General features: G+C 42.5%; 1 protein-coding gene and 1 long non-coding RNA gene across 3 annotated transcripts; both read right to left on the bottom strand.

The window, feature by feature from the left end:
- Positions 1-2,987: 2,987 nt before the first annotated feature.
- LOC115313628 lies at positions 2,988-13,095 on the bottom strand. 2 transcript variants are annotated; one of them, XR_006077697.1, is made up of 4 exons: positions 12,992-13,095; positions 9,524-9,579; positions 7,517-7,581; positions 2,988-4,048 (listed from the first exon to the last, which is right to left on the bottom strand). It is a non-coding gene; the product is annotated as an uncharacterized LOC115313628 (long non-coding RNA). The 2 variants fall into 2 exon arrangements; XR_006077698.1 differs by lacking the exon at positions 2,988-4,048 and adding an exon at positions 6,521-6,804.
- A 24-nt stretch (positions 13,096-13,119) lies between these two features.
- Positions 13,120-16,647, bottom strand: LOC121832852 (repetitive proline-rich cell wall protein 2-like). The gene is made up of 2 exons (XM_042290069.1): positions 16,607-16,647; positions 13,120-14,080 (listed from the first exon to the last, which is right to left on the bottom strand). Exons 1-2 carry the CDS (start codon positions 16,645-16,647, stop codon positions 13,120-13,122), a joined length of 1,002 nt encoding a protein of 333 aa, XP_042146003.1.
- Between the last annotated feature and the right edge of the window lie 653 nt (positions 16,648-17,300).

Here is a 17,300-nt window from a genome sequence, read left to right as displayed (position 1 = left end):
GCTGCATAAACGTACACAGAAGAATTTGCTTTTGTACTTTACCTGTCACCTTATACTGAATCCGGCGTTTCTGAAGTATATCATTACCCATCATAGGTACTGTTCTTGAGAAACGAATAGTTAATAGACTGGAACAAATTCCAGTTCCCATGGCACGAATTCTTAGAAGCCAGCAATCGACTAGGTATGGAGTGCATTATTTTGCGCTCTCCGAGAATTTTTTAGATATACAGGGTGTTCCAAATAGCGCCCAGGGTCTTAAAAATCGGCCGAGAAAATCAGTTTTTTTTTTTTAACCTACTGCACTACGATTTTTGTGCAGCACTTCCCACAGATGGTGCATTTTTTCTATAAATTTTGCAAAGAGCAAACGTGCCTAAGGAAAAAGTAAAAAAAAAAGGCTTAACTCCCTTGAAAACGCAGCGAAGCCACCGCTCTTCAAACAAGAGGGGCCGTTTGACACGGAAGACAACAGGTGGCGCAAGCGGTAGTTCGCCAACTGCCGCCAACGAACGAGCATACGGCGCCGAAGAGCCGGCGTCAAATAGCAGACTATAGTTTCAACTCAAAAGCAGCGAGAGCTTTTTCGATGTCAGCTGAAAATGTATGATTTTATCACCCTAACTAATAAAAAAAAACATTGAATGGACAATTAATCGAATTAAAAAAATTGTTTCTCGGGTTCTTTTTACTTTTTTTCGGGGTACTTATGTCGTCTGCTTTCCAGTTCCTTGCTGTTGCCGCGCCTGTTTTTGATTCTGCAACTTTCGCCGCCTGCGGAACGCGGACCGCTTTTGAGTCTAAAAGATCGTCTGCTAAAGACGCCGGCTCTCGGCGCCATATGCTCGTTCGTTGGCGGCAGTTGGCATTGCGACCGCATGCGTCATCTCTTGTGTTCCATACCAAACGGTGCCCTATCATTTGAAGAACGGTGGCTGCGATGCGTTTCCGTAGGAGTTAAGACTTTTTTTTTACTCTTTTCTCAGGTAAGTTCTGTTCCTTGCAATTTTTAAAAAAAAAATAATGTATCATCTGTGGGAAATGCTACAAAAAATCATAGCGCGATAGGTTAAGAAACCAAATTTTGCGGTCGACCTAAAGAGCCTGAGTGCTATTTGAGACACCCTGCATATTCTGACCGAGTCGGGAGAGGAAGGCCCATAACTGCAACTCGCTTTATTTAACTTAAAACAAGTGACGGGATAGGGGGATCGCGCTCAGAAAGTTCCGCGTTAATAAAAGAAATACGTTACCGTATTTCTTCAATTGAGACAGTGCGGCTTTTGAACCACACCTCACCAAATCAAAGGACAATAATCGGATTCCGAGTGCGTGACAGTAGGTACACTGTCAGGGATGGCTGTTTGATCGCGTTATACTGAAATCAACAGACGTTTGCACGTGTAATAGTCAAAACTTTAAAACAACTATTAATGTAGAAATGCAAAGTACATTGGTGTGTGATATTTTTAATTAATTTTGGAGCGCTATTTTGACTTCAAACTTCCAATTCGATCAAACATTCACTACCTTAAACTCCTTACCGCTTGGATTGGTGTTTGTGAATGTTCTACACTTTAAGAAATACGTATAAAATAACAGTCAATAATAAAAACATGTTTATTGAAAACAAATAAAAAAATTCAGCAGATATACCAGTAAATATAAAATGGTTTAAGGCGGAGGTAGCAACTAAGGCTGTTTTGCATATAAAGCACAGCTCTATGATATAATGGAGGGTCGCGAGGGAATTATACATATACACAGGACGTGGGTCGGCAGCAGATTTAAACATGCTGTTTGAAATAAAATAACGCGTTATCGCTGCTAGCATAAGCAGCGGGAAACGATGCGTACAATACAACAGCAGGCATGCAATTAACGTTTCACGAGAGATTACGGGCAGCTGTGACACAAAATAAAGAATAAGCTGACGATAATAAACATATCAATGATGTGGGTTGCCAAAACTTAGGCATGGTGATCACAAAAACGCACGAAAAAAGTAAATTCCGATGCAAGGTAATGCACTAAATCAAATGTTTTACAAAAAAATATCCAGTAGAAAATAAACGTTAGGCAAGATCGTGTAAAGCATTAATGACACACACAATCCTAGCAATGGTCTTTAAACTAGCACTAGGGCAAAAGCAAGCTAAACGAAGGGGGAACCATAGACGTAAATCCATTTTATAAAGTAATCTGCTCGAGCACGTAATCTGAGAGGCCACAAAAACGTATCACTGTCTGCACTTTACAGGAAATAATTAAAACAATACCCACTGGCAAAAAAAAAGATAGGATTGGGGCTTTTTGTATACTGCACGTTGTATAAGCATGCATGTAAGCAAGCGACTCAACGCCACATCAGGAGCCTGATCCTAAACCAAAACAGCGTAGAGTGTGCCCTCCCAGAAAGTTAACTCGCGAATATTTTGTTTAATTTTTTGGTACAACCACTGATAAAAAGTGCGAAACATACGAGAACACTACATCTTGCGTCTACGTCTCTTCATTCTCAGAGCAGTTTGTGCTGGAAGAGTGTGGCACCCTTTTGAAGATGCCCACGGTCAAGGAACCACGACTGGGTGCCCTGGAACTTGCGTATATTCCCTCCGTTATTTTCTACTGTTGACCAGACATGTACATGTTATCCTAGAGAAGTAACTAAATACTGTTACTCTTGACTCACTAAAAACGTTACCAAAAACCTGTTCTCAAAGGAACGCGTTACTTCAGCTCGAAAGTACGAGTTACTTTTCTCGTTATTTTGACAACCGAATACACAACTGCTTTTGCTTCATGGCTTATTGTTTTCTTATCAGTAGCAATTGCATTTAAGCGCTAGCCGCCTCTAGAAGTTTTCATCAGTTACGTTTCCTCGCTTCGTTGGGAATATATCTCGGGCGACTCTGAAGAATTTTTTTTTTCCTTTGTTTTTTATGTGCACGCGGAATGCACTAATTTTAGGAATATTCGTCAGTCTGCGCCAAAACACACGGAATATATATTTGTATATATGCCGTCAGTTCAGAGTTTGTGATACCCCACTGGCCATTCAAAAACACACAGAACTGAAAACCGAAAATACTGAGAAAAAAATATGTTTAATTCAATATATGATTCATCGGTTTCCAGGAAACAGCAAACTCAACACCGCTTTCGAGAAAAAAAGAAACCACGGTTGTCTTGTGACGTTGTTTACGGACTTTGTTAGGAACACAGTCCTTGAAATTTATTATATTACTTTACATATAAACATATTTGTGTGCTGCAACTGATTGTTTCTTTATAAATTAGCTGCGAAGAGCGTCAAAACTAGGCTATGTAAATTCATGTGACGACGTGCCACGTAAATTTAAAGGACTGAAACGCTGCTCCTTGTACAGGCTCCCAGACAGTATCAAGCTCTCTGTGAGAGCTTTTCATTTGAGGGCCTCCAACAATGTGTTGGAAACATAAAAATTAAAACGAAATTGAATTGAAATATTTTCCTGGAGACTCGCATTACACCTGTCTCAATCCGTGTTGGTCCAGCGGGGCTTGCGACTATTTTATTGTTGCTTAGGGACTTACGCTAACGATCACTGACATAACGAAGCACGTGCTGTTCTGTACATGATTATGCAGAAACAGCTTGAAAATTTAACAATTGCACAATGAGGCACATATACACAAAGCTGACCATCAACTATTCTTTATTATTTTGTCTTGCTCATCCACTCGATCACAACATCCTTATAATATTTGATACATTGAATGCACTATAGAGGTACATTGATGAAACAAGGTATAAATTAAAAGAAGCAAGATACAAGAAATATAAAATAAAGAAAATGAGAAAATTAAGTGAGAAAAGAACACATCCACATTCACTTCATTCGCTTCCACGACGAGTCACTGGGCCTCCGCACGTTGGAGATTTGGTTTGCTTTGTTGTGAAGCGTCTTCAAGGAACTGTAGTCTGGGCGAGTTGGCTGCTGTATGGGTGAGTTTCACGGTTGTTTGAGGATGTTGAACGTAACAGCGCAGCCGTAGGACTGTCAGTCTAGGGACGCGAACACGCAATAAAATAAACAGTCGCACAGCACTGACTGTCAACTCTTGGTTTGTATCCCGTCACTTGTTACACTTCGTCTTCTACTGGTTTCATGTATCACGAAGCGAAACCGACAGAAATATCCGCTAGTGTCTGAAAGAACCTGCCGCGGCCAAGTAATCTATAACGAAAATAATCCCTGGAGAAGGGGGGCAAATGAGGGCAAAAGACCAAGACAAATCTCCATGTTAGTGGACAAGGTTACGGATGCTAACACATCTGTCATCCAGTTTTACAATGTGTTCAGTTTCGATTATTTCCCATCTGAGGATGTTTAATTCCTGATTAACACGGTGCACTTGTTTAAAAGCGCCGAGCTATAAAATCATGACAGTAAATTTCTAAGTGCCCAGAGTTGGCGTTGACGATGTTGTTGTCATGTTCGCGAAGGCGATCGTTAAGACAATGTTCTGTTTTTCCTATGTATTGGTTTACATAAAAAAGGGGGAGGGAGCGAAGGTTAACAACCCTGAAATGAAATCAGCTGTTCCCCCTAGAATAGTGCCTTTTGCTTTAAGAGTATCTTAACGGCTAGAGGCTTCCCTAAACATGAAGTGTCTTTATTCAATTACTGCCGCGCCGTCCATAATTTAAAAAAGTGGCATTAATTTTCGTACTCACTCTGCTAAAGCACAGTGAGGGCACATGCGAATTGGTGCAAGTTTAGCATTTTGTTAAAGCACCTGAGACTAAGTGAGAAAATCTCTAAACAATCAAAGTTGAAGAGACAGGGAAAGATGTCAGTCACACAACTCTGTTAGCCTTTGCGTTATTGCATATGGTAATATATAATGTTAATTTTGAAACCATTTAACTTTTATTTACCATACCTGGGAAATTAGCCGATGTTGCCAATCAATGCGCCGAGAAACTGAGAGAAAGTAGGAAACAAGAGCGCGCATGGACGTCAGACCGCCGAGTTCTGATTGGAAGGATTAGTGGGTAGACCTAAAGCTCGCTGTCTTTGTCACCGCTGCACTCGTTGAACGCGTTAAGGCCGTAACTCACATAGGACGTATTCTCAACAAATTTACGTGCGTTTCAACGTGCGTGATCAGGGCATTTGGCGGGTGCTTTCTTTTGACAAAAAAGAAGATGGGAAGGTCGCCAAACAACACACGGCGCTTTTCCTCGACGTGTCCCCGGCGTTTGGTGCAATGTGGCCCGACGGCCTGACTCGCGCTTTTCATGAAACCAGGCGAAATATGAATCAACTGCTATATTATTGCGTTCCGCAAGGGAGCAAAATATATAAATGTTAATCAATGACGAAAATCTAATTCTCTACAAAAATGATCTTGGCAGTCAAGTTGCGAACAAGTCCGGGCAGGAGGACGTCCACGATCTCTTCTCAAAACCTTTCCTTTTATATTTTTTTTTCACTCTGTCTAAAGGTACGTCGGACGTATCCGGAAGGCGGAGTCTAAAGGTACGTCAGACGTACCCGGAACGTCGAGTCTAAGGATACATCGGGCAAATTGTAAGCACCCCAATTCTGTACAAGAAATCAGAGATCGCAGACTTCCGATGTCTGTTCTCCATCAAGGTTGAGCGTCCGAAACATCGCTTGTTTCCTTTCCCCTTCTCTTTACACGTCTTAGCTGCTCTTTTAGTTATGTGCCCAGCTTTACGTGCCGGCAACACGAGTCATCAGGGGGTAGATGGCGGCACACATTGGCACTTGTGCTACCCCGCAGGCGCGTTAGAATATAGGCACAAGTAAGGCGTTGTGTTATGTTTTGGACTCTCCAACCCACTTTCTCTCCCACCTCCTTTCCTACGCCACATGCTCCCCCCTCTTTGCAATTATCATCTGATCTTCCATCTCATCTCCTTTGCGCAGGAATACTTGTTATAGGCAAAACAAACGCTAAAATTCAAAAGTAATTTGTAATTTAATAGAGGTTACTCAGAAAATGTAATTAAAGTAAACTACTAACTACCGAAATAAAAAGAAATGTAATTGAAACTTACTAAACTACTCAGAAAAGTAGTTAAGGACAGTAACCTCAGTAGAGTTGTTGAACTATGTACAAGTCTGCTTACTTCAAGCCAACGAGTATATTCTAATGTTGTAAATTAACAAAGGGCGTAATAACATTTTAATTCTATTTAGGTCAAATAATATAAAAGTAGGACATGACTGGCGGTCACTCGCCGCAGCGAAGTACTCCTATATACGTTGATCATGATGTAGAAAACCCGAGACTGCGGGAAAAGCTGAGAAACTTGGTCGAAGAAGAAAGACAGGGGAAAAGAACGTCTCAAACTCAGCTACTGGGTTTATTTCCTCAATGTCTTATATATCCACAACCTAATCACCGACCACGGACGTCACAAGGTCAACCTTTGTTATCTATACAATCCTACCCACACTGGTCTTCACATCGACCGTAAACTGTGACGTAAACGGTGGCTGGAATGAAGTGGGTTCGTGTGTTCGTTTTGTTGTTTGTTTTGTCTAAGGTTCTAAGCTTTCAGTTTGGATTGAGGTCACCGTTTACGGTTGATGTGAAGACCAGTGTGGGTAGGATTGAAGTCTTCGATCCTGTATGGTCGCTCATCGAGGTTACGAGCGCAAAACGACGCCGAGTTCTGTCGTCTCTCCGGTGGGCAACGGCGGCAGCTGCGGGCGAGAATCCTTCGGCGAAGAGCCAATTGCCTTATGACAGCGGACGGGCACGGCCGCTACCGTTGTCAGGGAGCTATAAGCATGGACAAGTCCGTTCGTTACGGCGGCCGTAAGGGGAATTCAATCACCCGCCCTCTTCTACGCTTACCAGGCCACACAGACACACTTGCGGGGCTTGGGAACGAGCAGGGCTTTATATATTAAGCTATCGCGTTCCACTCCTAAAAGCGAAGCTTAGGCGTCCTCAAGTTTTATTATTCAAGTATGCGACAAACGAAGATTCAGTTTCTCAACTTTATTTAACGACAAACGTCGTCCTGTCTCCGAAAATGTACTGCACTTTATAGCAACTGATATCAGTCTCGGAGCACGCAATCAATCCCCCGCTTAGCATTAGTACCATAAATTTCTGAGCAGAGAAAACAATCGCTCTTCCGATAACAGGTCCGAGGTCAGAGATATGACAACTGCCAACGATCTTAGATTTATTAACAAGCTCCAAACAACAACGTAATTAGAAAAGAGAAGACACCATCCTGTTGCCTGCACGCGAACAGGTACGGGCAGATAACGTTCCCAGCGTCACCAGCGTTAACACCACCACGAGCAACAGAGAACGACCGTTTCGGAACGATGCTCTTTTTTGTGTAGACTTTTGAGCACACGAAAAGGCGCTAGTCGTTCTAGGAAGCAGTGTCAGCTGACTTTGATCTAGTAACGTTGCGCTCGGCAAAACAGGAAGTCGCGTGCGTGACATGAGTAGAGTTCCGACTCATTCCACTTACTTTGGCGTAGCAGGCTTTTTGCGATCCGGCGCCAGTACGTAACCGGTACTTGTTGACCCGTGTAGCTAAACAAAAACACGCATGAAAAAAAAAATAGAAATGACCATCGGAATTTATATTAAAAAGCCAAGAGTGGTCGAAGGTTCGCTAAGGGAAATATATACCAAAACAAGTGCGAACTGAGGTCAGCATGTTGCCTGATGATTAAACAGGTCAATAGATATTTTGCGTCGTTCAAACATTGAGTGCTGCGCCCATAAGTGACGACTAACAAGGAACGGAGCTTCCACGCGGCAGCTATATACAATACCATACAATGCACAAACCATCTTTATTTACTTTCTTTGAAAATAATACAATATAAAGCCCCCATAAGCCAATAATGGCTTGGGCGCGGGACGCGACAGGAGCCTCTGCTTTTTATTGCAGAGATAACTAAAACAACAAAACATGCCAATATTAGTACCTGCTACTACAGTCCCACCTCCTTTTAAAACTTATATTCGTTCGTCTACTTTGATGAGTACATGTGTAAACCCGACGAATCATATTGAATTAGCATTTACATACCGTAAAGAAAAATATAATTCACAACTTACTAGATAATTCTAATAAAAAACAAAAAAAACTTTTATATCCTGCGTTTTCGGGGATACTCATCGAATATACCTATTACCTTTTAAGAATCTTTTTTCCCCTGTTCAAATATCACTTTTTTACTATTTGTTTCATTCTAGGGGATCTTATTTCTAGTAGCTCATCGGGTAATGTATTATAAAGCTTAAGTGTGTAATATTTCCTTGTGGCCTCTCCATATCTTGGTCTTATAAATTGTTCAACAATTTTTTTATTGGGTCTTAATGTCCTTTCTTTTTTATTTTCGCGCCTATATTTATTGTTGAAAAAATGCTTTATAATAATATCATACTTCATTTGATCTCTGAAACGTAATATTCCTAATTCTTTATGCATATAATCTTAGAGGTTAGTTCCTTCGCCTCGGTAACCAATATTCCTAACTATCCTTTTTTGAATCGATTCTATCTTTAATTGTAACTACTTGGCACAGTGCCCGTAAACTGCTATTCCATACTAAAGTACGGATTTGCCTAGTGCATTGTATATCATTTTAAGTATGGATCGCAGTACTAGTTCTTGGATGTGGCACATATGTGCCATTAATACCCTTAATTTTTTACAAACCTGGTCTATGTGAATATCCTATTTAACATGCTTGTCTTTGTGCATACCCAGGCATTTTACATTATCAGCGTATTTTAGCGGGGATGCACGAGCAGTTGTCGCAGTTCTGATCATGCATTTTTATTGGAAATTCATTTACGTTTTTTTTTCTTGGATCTCTAAAGCATATTTCTTGCGCTTTAGGAACGTTTACAATTATTTGGTTTTTACGGTACCATTGAATAATTTTATGTATATCATCTTGTATAGTCATTGCCACTACTTCGTAATTTCTATGTGCGTATACAATTACCGTGTCATCTGCAAATTGAAGGAGCTTACTTTTTAAGCTAACCTGTGCTATCTCGTTAACATATATATTAGAAAGTAGTGGACCGAGGACCGTACCTTGTGGTACTTTTTGTTTTACCTTAATTTCCTTGCTATATTTTGAGCCTAAACGTACTACCTGAAACCGATCATTAAGATAATTTCGAAATAAATCATATGTCTTCCCTCGAATTTCAATACTATACAGTTTATCCATTAAGCTATCATGATTAATTGTTTCGAAATCCCTGGTAAAATCTATGAATAAAGATAGAGCATAATTATCGGCGTCGATGTTTTCATTTACATAGTCAAAAAAGTCTTTTCGAAGGTCACTGATTCCTATATGTTCCCTGAATCCATATTGCGTGTTAGTTGATAGGCTATATTTAGCAATATAGCCCCTAAGAACTTTATTAATGTATTTTTCCATTATATCATTTATCACAGAAAGTATGCAAACTGGTCTATAATTTAGGAATTTATTTTTCTCACCTTTCTTGTATATAGGCCGAACAACGGATATTTCAAGCTTTTTTGGGACGAGGCCGCTGGAAAATATACGATTGTACAACTGTAATAATGCAGGTATCATTATAGTGATATGGTATTTAATATCTCTAGCCTAATTTGATCAAACCATGTTGATCATTGATCAGGTCATCAATTTCTTTAGTTCTCCATTGATTCTGTTGTTTAAGTTTTTTCGTACTGCATCTTTGAGTTGACTTTGAATAAATATCATGGAATATTTTAACAATATTATCGTATACTTTTTCTGGGTTTTCTGCTCTGGCGAGAACTTTCCAGTCAATTTCTTCGATATATTTATCGACTTTCTTATTATTTATAAATGAGCCTTCAACAATTGTATTACTGTTTTGGATAAGATCTGGAATAGTTACTGCCACAAGATAATGGTCAGCCACTTTTTCAGACATTACCTGTCCTTCGGGTTTTCCTTCCTTCGACCGCACGTGTATATGATCTATACATGACTGTGTTAGTTTCTCGCCTAATATCTCTTCTTTTGTGAATTCATATATCATTGATTCCAGTCCCTCTTGTGCCATATCATCTAGGTAATAATTTATCATTAAACTAGGTTTCGTGATGTCAAGATTAATATCCGCTGCAACTATTAAATCTGTGTCTTTGTTGTCGTTAGCGATTTATTGATATCATCTAAAAATGTGTTTACATTTCCCTGAGGTGCTCGATATAATTAGGGTTCCGAGTTTTCAGTTTGAACTGATACGCCAAATCCATTTTTTTCGTTTTTGGTTTAAAACTACGCCAAATTCATTTTAAGAAATTTGGTTTTAACCGAAAAAGGTTGTTTGTAGGTTCGCCATTTTCGACTTAAACTAATAAAAACCGATAAAAGTACGCGAATTCATTTTCTAAAATTCAGTTCTAACCGGAAAAGATCACTTTGACCTTCCAGTCGTACCGCAGAGCCGTGGCGAAAAAGTGGAACGGCATTGCCGACCGAAACGTGTCCGAATGTATGGGATACACGGATGCCATCATCGAAACTTGAAGTCCGAAATGCCCCATGACTCCGCCATGTACGAGCCTGTTTTCAAACTCGTTGTAAGGAAGACTGGATGCAAGCTCTGCATGTTGTGTTGTGCTTCAAAACGTCGCAGCGTGTCTCTTTTGGCGGTCACAACTGGTTGATTGGCCGATTTTCGCTCAAGCAGCGCTTCACCTCCTCAGCCCGACAGTGCCCAGTGTTATCGTTGATAGGGCATTCTCGGCGCTCAGGGTCATATTAACAAAAAAGAAAAAGTGCGGATCAACGAAGAAAACATGGGAAAGTACATGTGTGTACTATAATAAGATCACGTAATCCCGATGTACAGAAGGTAAAGTTTCATGTGTGTCGGGCATAGGGCTCATATCTAACTTGTTTGTACTTCCGTCTTTTTTTTGTTTTTTTTTTACAGTTGTTCACATTTGCCAAATAAAGTGTCGATTCCTTTTTCAATGTATCTGTGCAGCTATTCTTTGAGTGATCACAAATATCAAAGCTACAAGGATCGTCTGATCCGGTGGCCGTTAGTATTTATTTGAATTCACCGAAAGAAGCCGATAACTTTTGGGGGCATAAATATACACCGAAAAAAACGAAAATTTAATTTTAAAATAAACACCGAAAAAAGTACGCCGAATTATGAAATAATAGAAACCGAAAACGCGGAACCCTAGATATAATCCTAATATAGAAGTTTTCTTTCAGTGGTATTCAATTTCAATGTGTAGTGCCTCCGTTGAACAAAAGTTTACTTTGTCGTGTTTGGTTATTTAACACTTTTGATTTATCATGATCATGACACCTCCTCCTCTCTTTCCGTCTCTATAATGCGAAAATGTTTCAAAATTATCTAGAGAGAACAAGCTTGTTTCTTCATCAGATGAAATATTTGTTTCTGATAATACTATTACGTCTATATTGTCCAGATAAGGGTCTATCAAACTGCTAATTTCATTAAATTATTTTTTAAGAATACGTACATTGGTGTGTAGAAGCACAAAACAAAACTCGTTAACAATAGTGTTTATTCTATCCCACCACTTTTCAAAAGAAACACACGTTTCTTTCCTTTCCATGTCTAATATGGTGAATGTACTTCCTAATTTTTGCAAGGTCATTTTCGTGCTCGATTCTTAGAGTCGGGTCGCGTTCTCGTTTTCGCACATACGAGCATCCTTCTTTATGCTAGATAAACTTGCACCCGAGGTGTTTTACTTTTGTTCTGACATCAAAGAACAACTTTCGGTTTGAAGCGGTCAAGTTTTCTTCTAGATAGACGTTATCTACTTCTGCGGCACTCCTCAGTTTCTGTTTATTTTTAAGCCACGCATCTCGATCGTTTCAGTTGATAAAGCGTAAAAATCACCATGGTGTTTTCTTTGTTTTAGTGGGGATACGGTGAACAGCTACGTTATCTGTGGTTAGTCTGGGCACATCTGTCTGGTCGGCGAGTTTGTTCAGCTTTTCTAAACTTTGTTTCACCTTCGGTCCGAGCGTGGCCGATGTTATGAGCCGAACGGCCAATCTAACGGCGAAAAAGGCGCACAGTCACGGCGTGCTCTCCGCAGTTGATAGGTCCAGAGGTGTTCGTCGTCTTTCAGTGCATGCTGCTCCTCCGCCGGCTCGTCCTATCAAGAGCGGAGAACGCCATGACGTTGCGCTTTTTGCGCTCTTTGACTGAACCTTCGGCTCATAACAACGGCCACGCTCGGACCAAAGCTGAAACCAAGTACAGTAGGTTTTCGTTCAGTGATTCGGCCAGTCCATGTACTTCGAGGTTATTTCTACGTCCGTATTGTTCTAGCATGTTTATCTCTTTTTTTAGTTGATTCGCTTCGTCATTCCTTTTCTCGTTTTCAAGTTCACTGACCGTCTTTTTTAGATCTTTTATCTCGCTGTGATGGTTTTTTACTTTCTTAACCAGCTCATCACAGCTGTCCGACATTGATTGCACAGACTTCTCGATGCCCATTACAATTTTTTTCATTGTAACTAACTCATAGACTTGCTGTTTGAGTGGTGCGAGCACGCTCAACATGCTCATTAACTCAGTCAGCTGTAGCTGCACATCCAGCTTTTCGTGACTGGGCTGTCCGCCTTCAGGTGTGCTCTGAATTCTTAATCTTGCCCCCTTACCTGTTTGACACGTCCCTAATTCTTTAAACCCTGGCCTCTTCTCACAGAGGGCGATTTCGGTTACTCCTGGGAGAAATCCTAAGTGGTACTTGGAGTGACATTCGTTACATTCTAATACACTGTCTTCTTTTCCTATGAAAGTTTTAGTGTGCAAGCATAAGTCATCGGTAGCGTCGTCTTTCGGCATTTCAGTGACACCTTAATCGGTAATCAGTAATGGGCAATCATCAGTTTGCAGTCGGCGACGGGAGTTGAGTGTTTAAATTAGATAATGAAAATGTTCCTACCTGCAGAGTCAGGTGGTTATTGTCTGCATACAACTCCGTCGCCGACTGCCGCTGCCGATGCCGTGTGTGCCTCTTTTGTAAGCGGGTCCTTGGTGCCGCCTCTGTCGTTGGCGTGGGTGTTGTCGCTGTCATTTGCTGTGACCAGTTGCTTCCCTCCTCGTTTCTGGAGCAGACGATGGCTTGTCCGAGGGAGGCTTGTCCGAGGGAGGCTTGTCCGAGGGAGGCTTGTCCGAGGGAGGCTTGTCCGAGGGAGGCTTGTCCGAGGGAGGCTTGTCCGAGGGAGGCTTGTCCGAGGGAGGCTTGTCCGAGGGAGGCTTGTCCGAGGGAGGCTTGTCCGAGGGAGGCTTGTCCGAGGGAGGCTTGTCCGAGGGAGGCTTGTCCGAGGGAGGCTTGTCCGAGGGAGGCTTGTCCGAGGGAGGCTTGTCCGAGGGAGGCTTGTCCGAGGGAGGCTTGTCCGAGGGAGGCTTGTCCGAGGGAGGCTTGTCCGAGGGAGGCTTGTCCGAGGGAGGCTTGTCCGAGGGAGGCTTGTCCGAGGGAGGCTTGTCCGAGGGAGGCTTGTCCGAGGGAGGCTTGTCCGAGGGAGGCTTGTCCGAGGGAGGCTTGTCCGAGGGAGGCTTGTCCGAGGGAGGCTTGTCCGAGGGAGGCTTGTCCGAGGGAGGCTTGTCCGAGGGAGGCTTGTCCGAGGGAGGCTTGTCCGAGGGAGGCTTGTCCGAGGGAGGCTTGTCCGAGGGAGGCTTGTCCGAGGGAGGCTTGTCCGAGGGAGGCTTGTCCGAGGGAGGCTTGTCCGAGGGAGGCTTGTCCGAGGGAGGCTTGTCCGAGGGAGGCGTACTTTCCTCGGCCGGGTGTGGAATCTGCAGAGTCAGGTGGTTATTGTCTCCAGATAACACCGTCGCCGACTGCCGCTGCCGATGCCGTGTGTGCCTTTTTTGTAAGCCGGTCCTTGGTGCCGCCTCTGTCGTTGGCGTGGGTGCTGTCGCTGTCACTTGCTGCTGTGACCAGTTGCTTCCCTCCTCGTTACTGGAGCAGACGATGGCATGTCCGAGGGAGGCTTGTCCTTGAAGGCGCAGTTTGTTCGGCCGGGTGTGGAATCTGCAGAGTCAGGTGGTTATTGTCTCCAGATAACTCCGTCGCCGACTGCCGCTGCCGATGCCGTGTGTGCCTCTTTTGCAAGCGGGTCCTTGGTGCCGCCTCTGTCGTTGGCGTGGGTGCTGTCGCTGTCATTTGCTGTGACCAGTTGCTTCCCTCCCCCTTTCTGGAGAAGACGATGGCTTGTCCGAGGGAGGCTTGGCCTTGTAGGCGTACTTTCCTCGGCCGGGTGTGGAATCTGCAGAGTCATGTGGTCATTGTCTGCAGATAACTCCGTCGCCGACTGCGACGGAGCTTAAAGACCAACGACCAGTTGGCGCTTTCCACTTTCCCCTCGCTTCCTCCTCTCCCCTTTTCTACCCTGTCCACCGTTGCCTGTTTCCTCCTCCCTCATGATGAGGAGGATCTTCTGCCTTGTAGAATCTTGAGTCTGGTCGTCGGCCTTTAAGGACTTAAATTGACCTTTAGGAATATAGTTAAAGCTTATGATATGTAACACTAAAAGTATATCAATTGGCCATGCGGGCCGGTGTTGCGTAGGTGCCACTCCAGAATCGGAAAGATTCCAGAATCATTCCTCACTTTTGCGACTCCGGGATGGAATGGAAATGGGATTGCGGCAGCGCTGTAGGGAGTGGAATGGGAGTGGAATTAGATGGCCTCTTGCCCGGAATAGAGTGGGAATAGAACGAGCTCTGCTCCTATGCGAGTTGTGTCAATTATCACATAGGGTCTACGGGCGCAAAGCGAAATTCGCTTGCGCATTGTAAGTGGCTTTTGGAACAGCATCATTGCATTGGAGGTGATTCACGACTTGATTGTCTCACTGGCTTCTGCTCTTTTGAGGATGAAAATTATTCGCCTTGAGCGAAGCAACCAAACCGAATAGTTGTAGACGGGCAATGTGTCGTCCCTGGTGCCATCTAACGCGACAAAGCAGCGGTTGTAATCATGCGCGATCAGCATGTAGTTTTTGACCCGGGTGTTGAACCGAACCGAAAACCGAAGTAAAACCGTTATTTTGGACTGAACCAGGAAAAGACTGTAGCCGAAATCATGCATCCGATATTGAACACAAACTGGAACGGACTCAGGTGGCGGTTACCGATTCATGGGAAACGGTTAAGCGTAATGAAATGTGAGCCGCGTCTTCTAGCGGATGGCGGCACGAGGTCGATTACATATCCGCGACGGTGATGTCAGCGCCTCAGTTTTGAATAAAGAAGCGGCAGCGATATGGTATCAGAGCCTTTGACTGCGGACGAAAAGATGGCGGTTATTCATAAGTCGCTTGTTTGAATTCGGCTCAACGAACAAAAGTTTTTGTTTTCTTACAAACTCAGCGGCGGCGGCAGCGGCTGATAATGGTAATGTGATTGATGACCTCACCGGGGTTCTTCGCGAAGGACGACCTTGCAGTTTAGGAGAGATGTTTCGACTAACAGCTGTTACTGTAAAACCAAAGACGCGTGAATAGCTTGTTCCAGACTTCGGCTATGACGTTAGACATTCAACATGATTGGAAAATTGGTAACACTATTCCAGTTTCCACACCTGGCAGCACTAGTCTTGCATCAAACTGCAGGCCCATATCACTCACCAGCATACCTCGTAAACGAGCAAGTTATCTACTCTCAAGTAATTAACAACCTTGTTCAAAATAACCACTTACATTCATTTCAGCATAGTTCCCGCAAACACCTCTGTCGCCAATCTCAACTTTAGGCTTTGTCTCTAACCTCCATAAAAAAATCAACTCGTCAATTTCTACTCATGCCTTTTCATAGACTTCTCCATGGCGTTCGACGCGGTACCTCACCTGCTTTTACTTTTTGAGAAGTTTTTTTTTTTTCTCTTTTTTTAAATAAACTTTTTCATCAATTTCAACCAAGCCTCATTTTAAACTAAACTAGTAGCTTATAAAATACTCGTCCGCTAAAGATTAGAATATGGAAGTATCATTTCGAACTCCCATCAAAGCTACTTAGTCATCAGTTTAGTGTCCTTACAAACTAAAAAGGTCCTATTAATTCATCCCGAATACTCACCCATGACGAATGTTTCAGAACTCAAGTCTAAATCTAAACTTTCGCCTTTGTCAACAGGTAAGAAACTCTCTCGGCTGTACTCTTTTTTATAATACGTACTACCACTTTTCACACCTTAACTTTATATACTGTTATCTGCCTTCCTACATTTATCAACGGTGAGACCATGTACACAGAATTGACCCATTAGACTCGAGGACTAATAAACAAATTTTCTCCGCTTTCCCTGTGCATCGAAGATTTTAACTCGCTCCCTGTCACCATCGCAACTGTCAATGAACCACTTTCATTTCCTTCAAAGCGCAAAATGTTTTTAAGAATATGACTACTTGGGCTCGCGTGCCTGTCGTTTCTTGCATGCTTACTGTGAACTGCCTACATAGTGCTGGCATCCACATTTTTAATCTGTACCAACATAATTGAATAACTATTTTCACCTTATCATGTAATACATTATTCATATGTTCTTGAGAGCAATTACACTTGAACTTGAATACCCGTGACTTTCATGTGATGCTCCATGCTTGTAACTGAATAATTTAAAGATTGCAATATAACATGAATTTGAAGGTGCTATTATTCACTAGAAAAATCACTCACGAAAATGATGCATGTTTCTTTTACAAATCAACCGTTTTTAATCGGAATAAATGCGACCTAACATTGCCTCACCGCGCGATACGTAGCGCGTTCTCTGCTCAAATCCTACCCGATCCGTCCAAGGAGAGCGCCCACAAGTTGACGCCATCAAAACATCTCGTCGCGAATAGATTGGAACGCATGGCAAATTAATTATCGTCCTTAATATTAAACAAACCTGTTTAGTAAAATAAAGTATTGATTTCAGATTCTACAATGATGTCTGCCTTTTTTTTTCTCCGATTTTGTTTCGTATTTCTTTTTAATGTCAGGTAAAACAATAATAAATTGTAATCACGGGTTCGATCTTTTATGTTTCAGGCGGAAGTTTGAATGCCGAGCTGGAGCGAAATCATCAAAGAACACCTGTGGTTGCAGAAACGCTGCAATGCACGATCCTTCATGGAAACCCACCTGTGACGCCGATAACGAGCTTCGTCGGATGTAGCATTCCCCAGTATAACGCCGGGACTGCCGCTCAAACCTGCTGCCACCAAACAACGCAGAAACTCCAGTGATATTAGGACCGCCGCAAT

This window comes from Ixodes scapularis, unplaced genomic scaffold (assembly GCF_016920785.2).
Source record: "Ixodes scapularis isolate PalLabHiFi unplaced genomic scaffold, ASM1692078v2 PGA_scaffold16__2_contigs__length_2301149, whole genome shotgun sequence".
NCBI lineage: Eukaryota > Metazoa > Arthropoda > Arachnida > Ixodida > Ixodidae > Ixodes > Ixodes scapularis.
The sequence above is the reverse complement of the archived record's forward strand: the minus strand, read 5'-3'. Positions and strand labels throughout refer to the sequence as shown.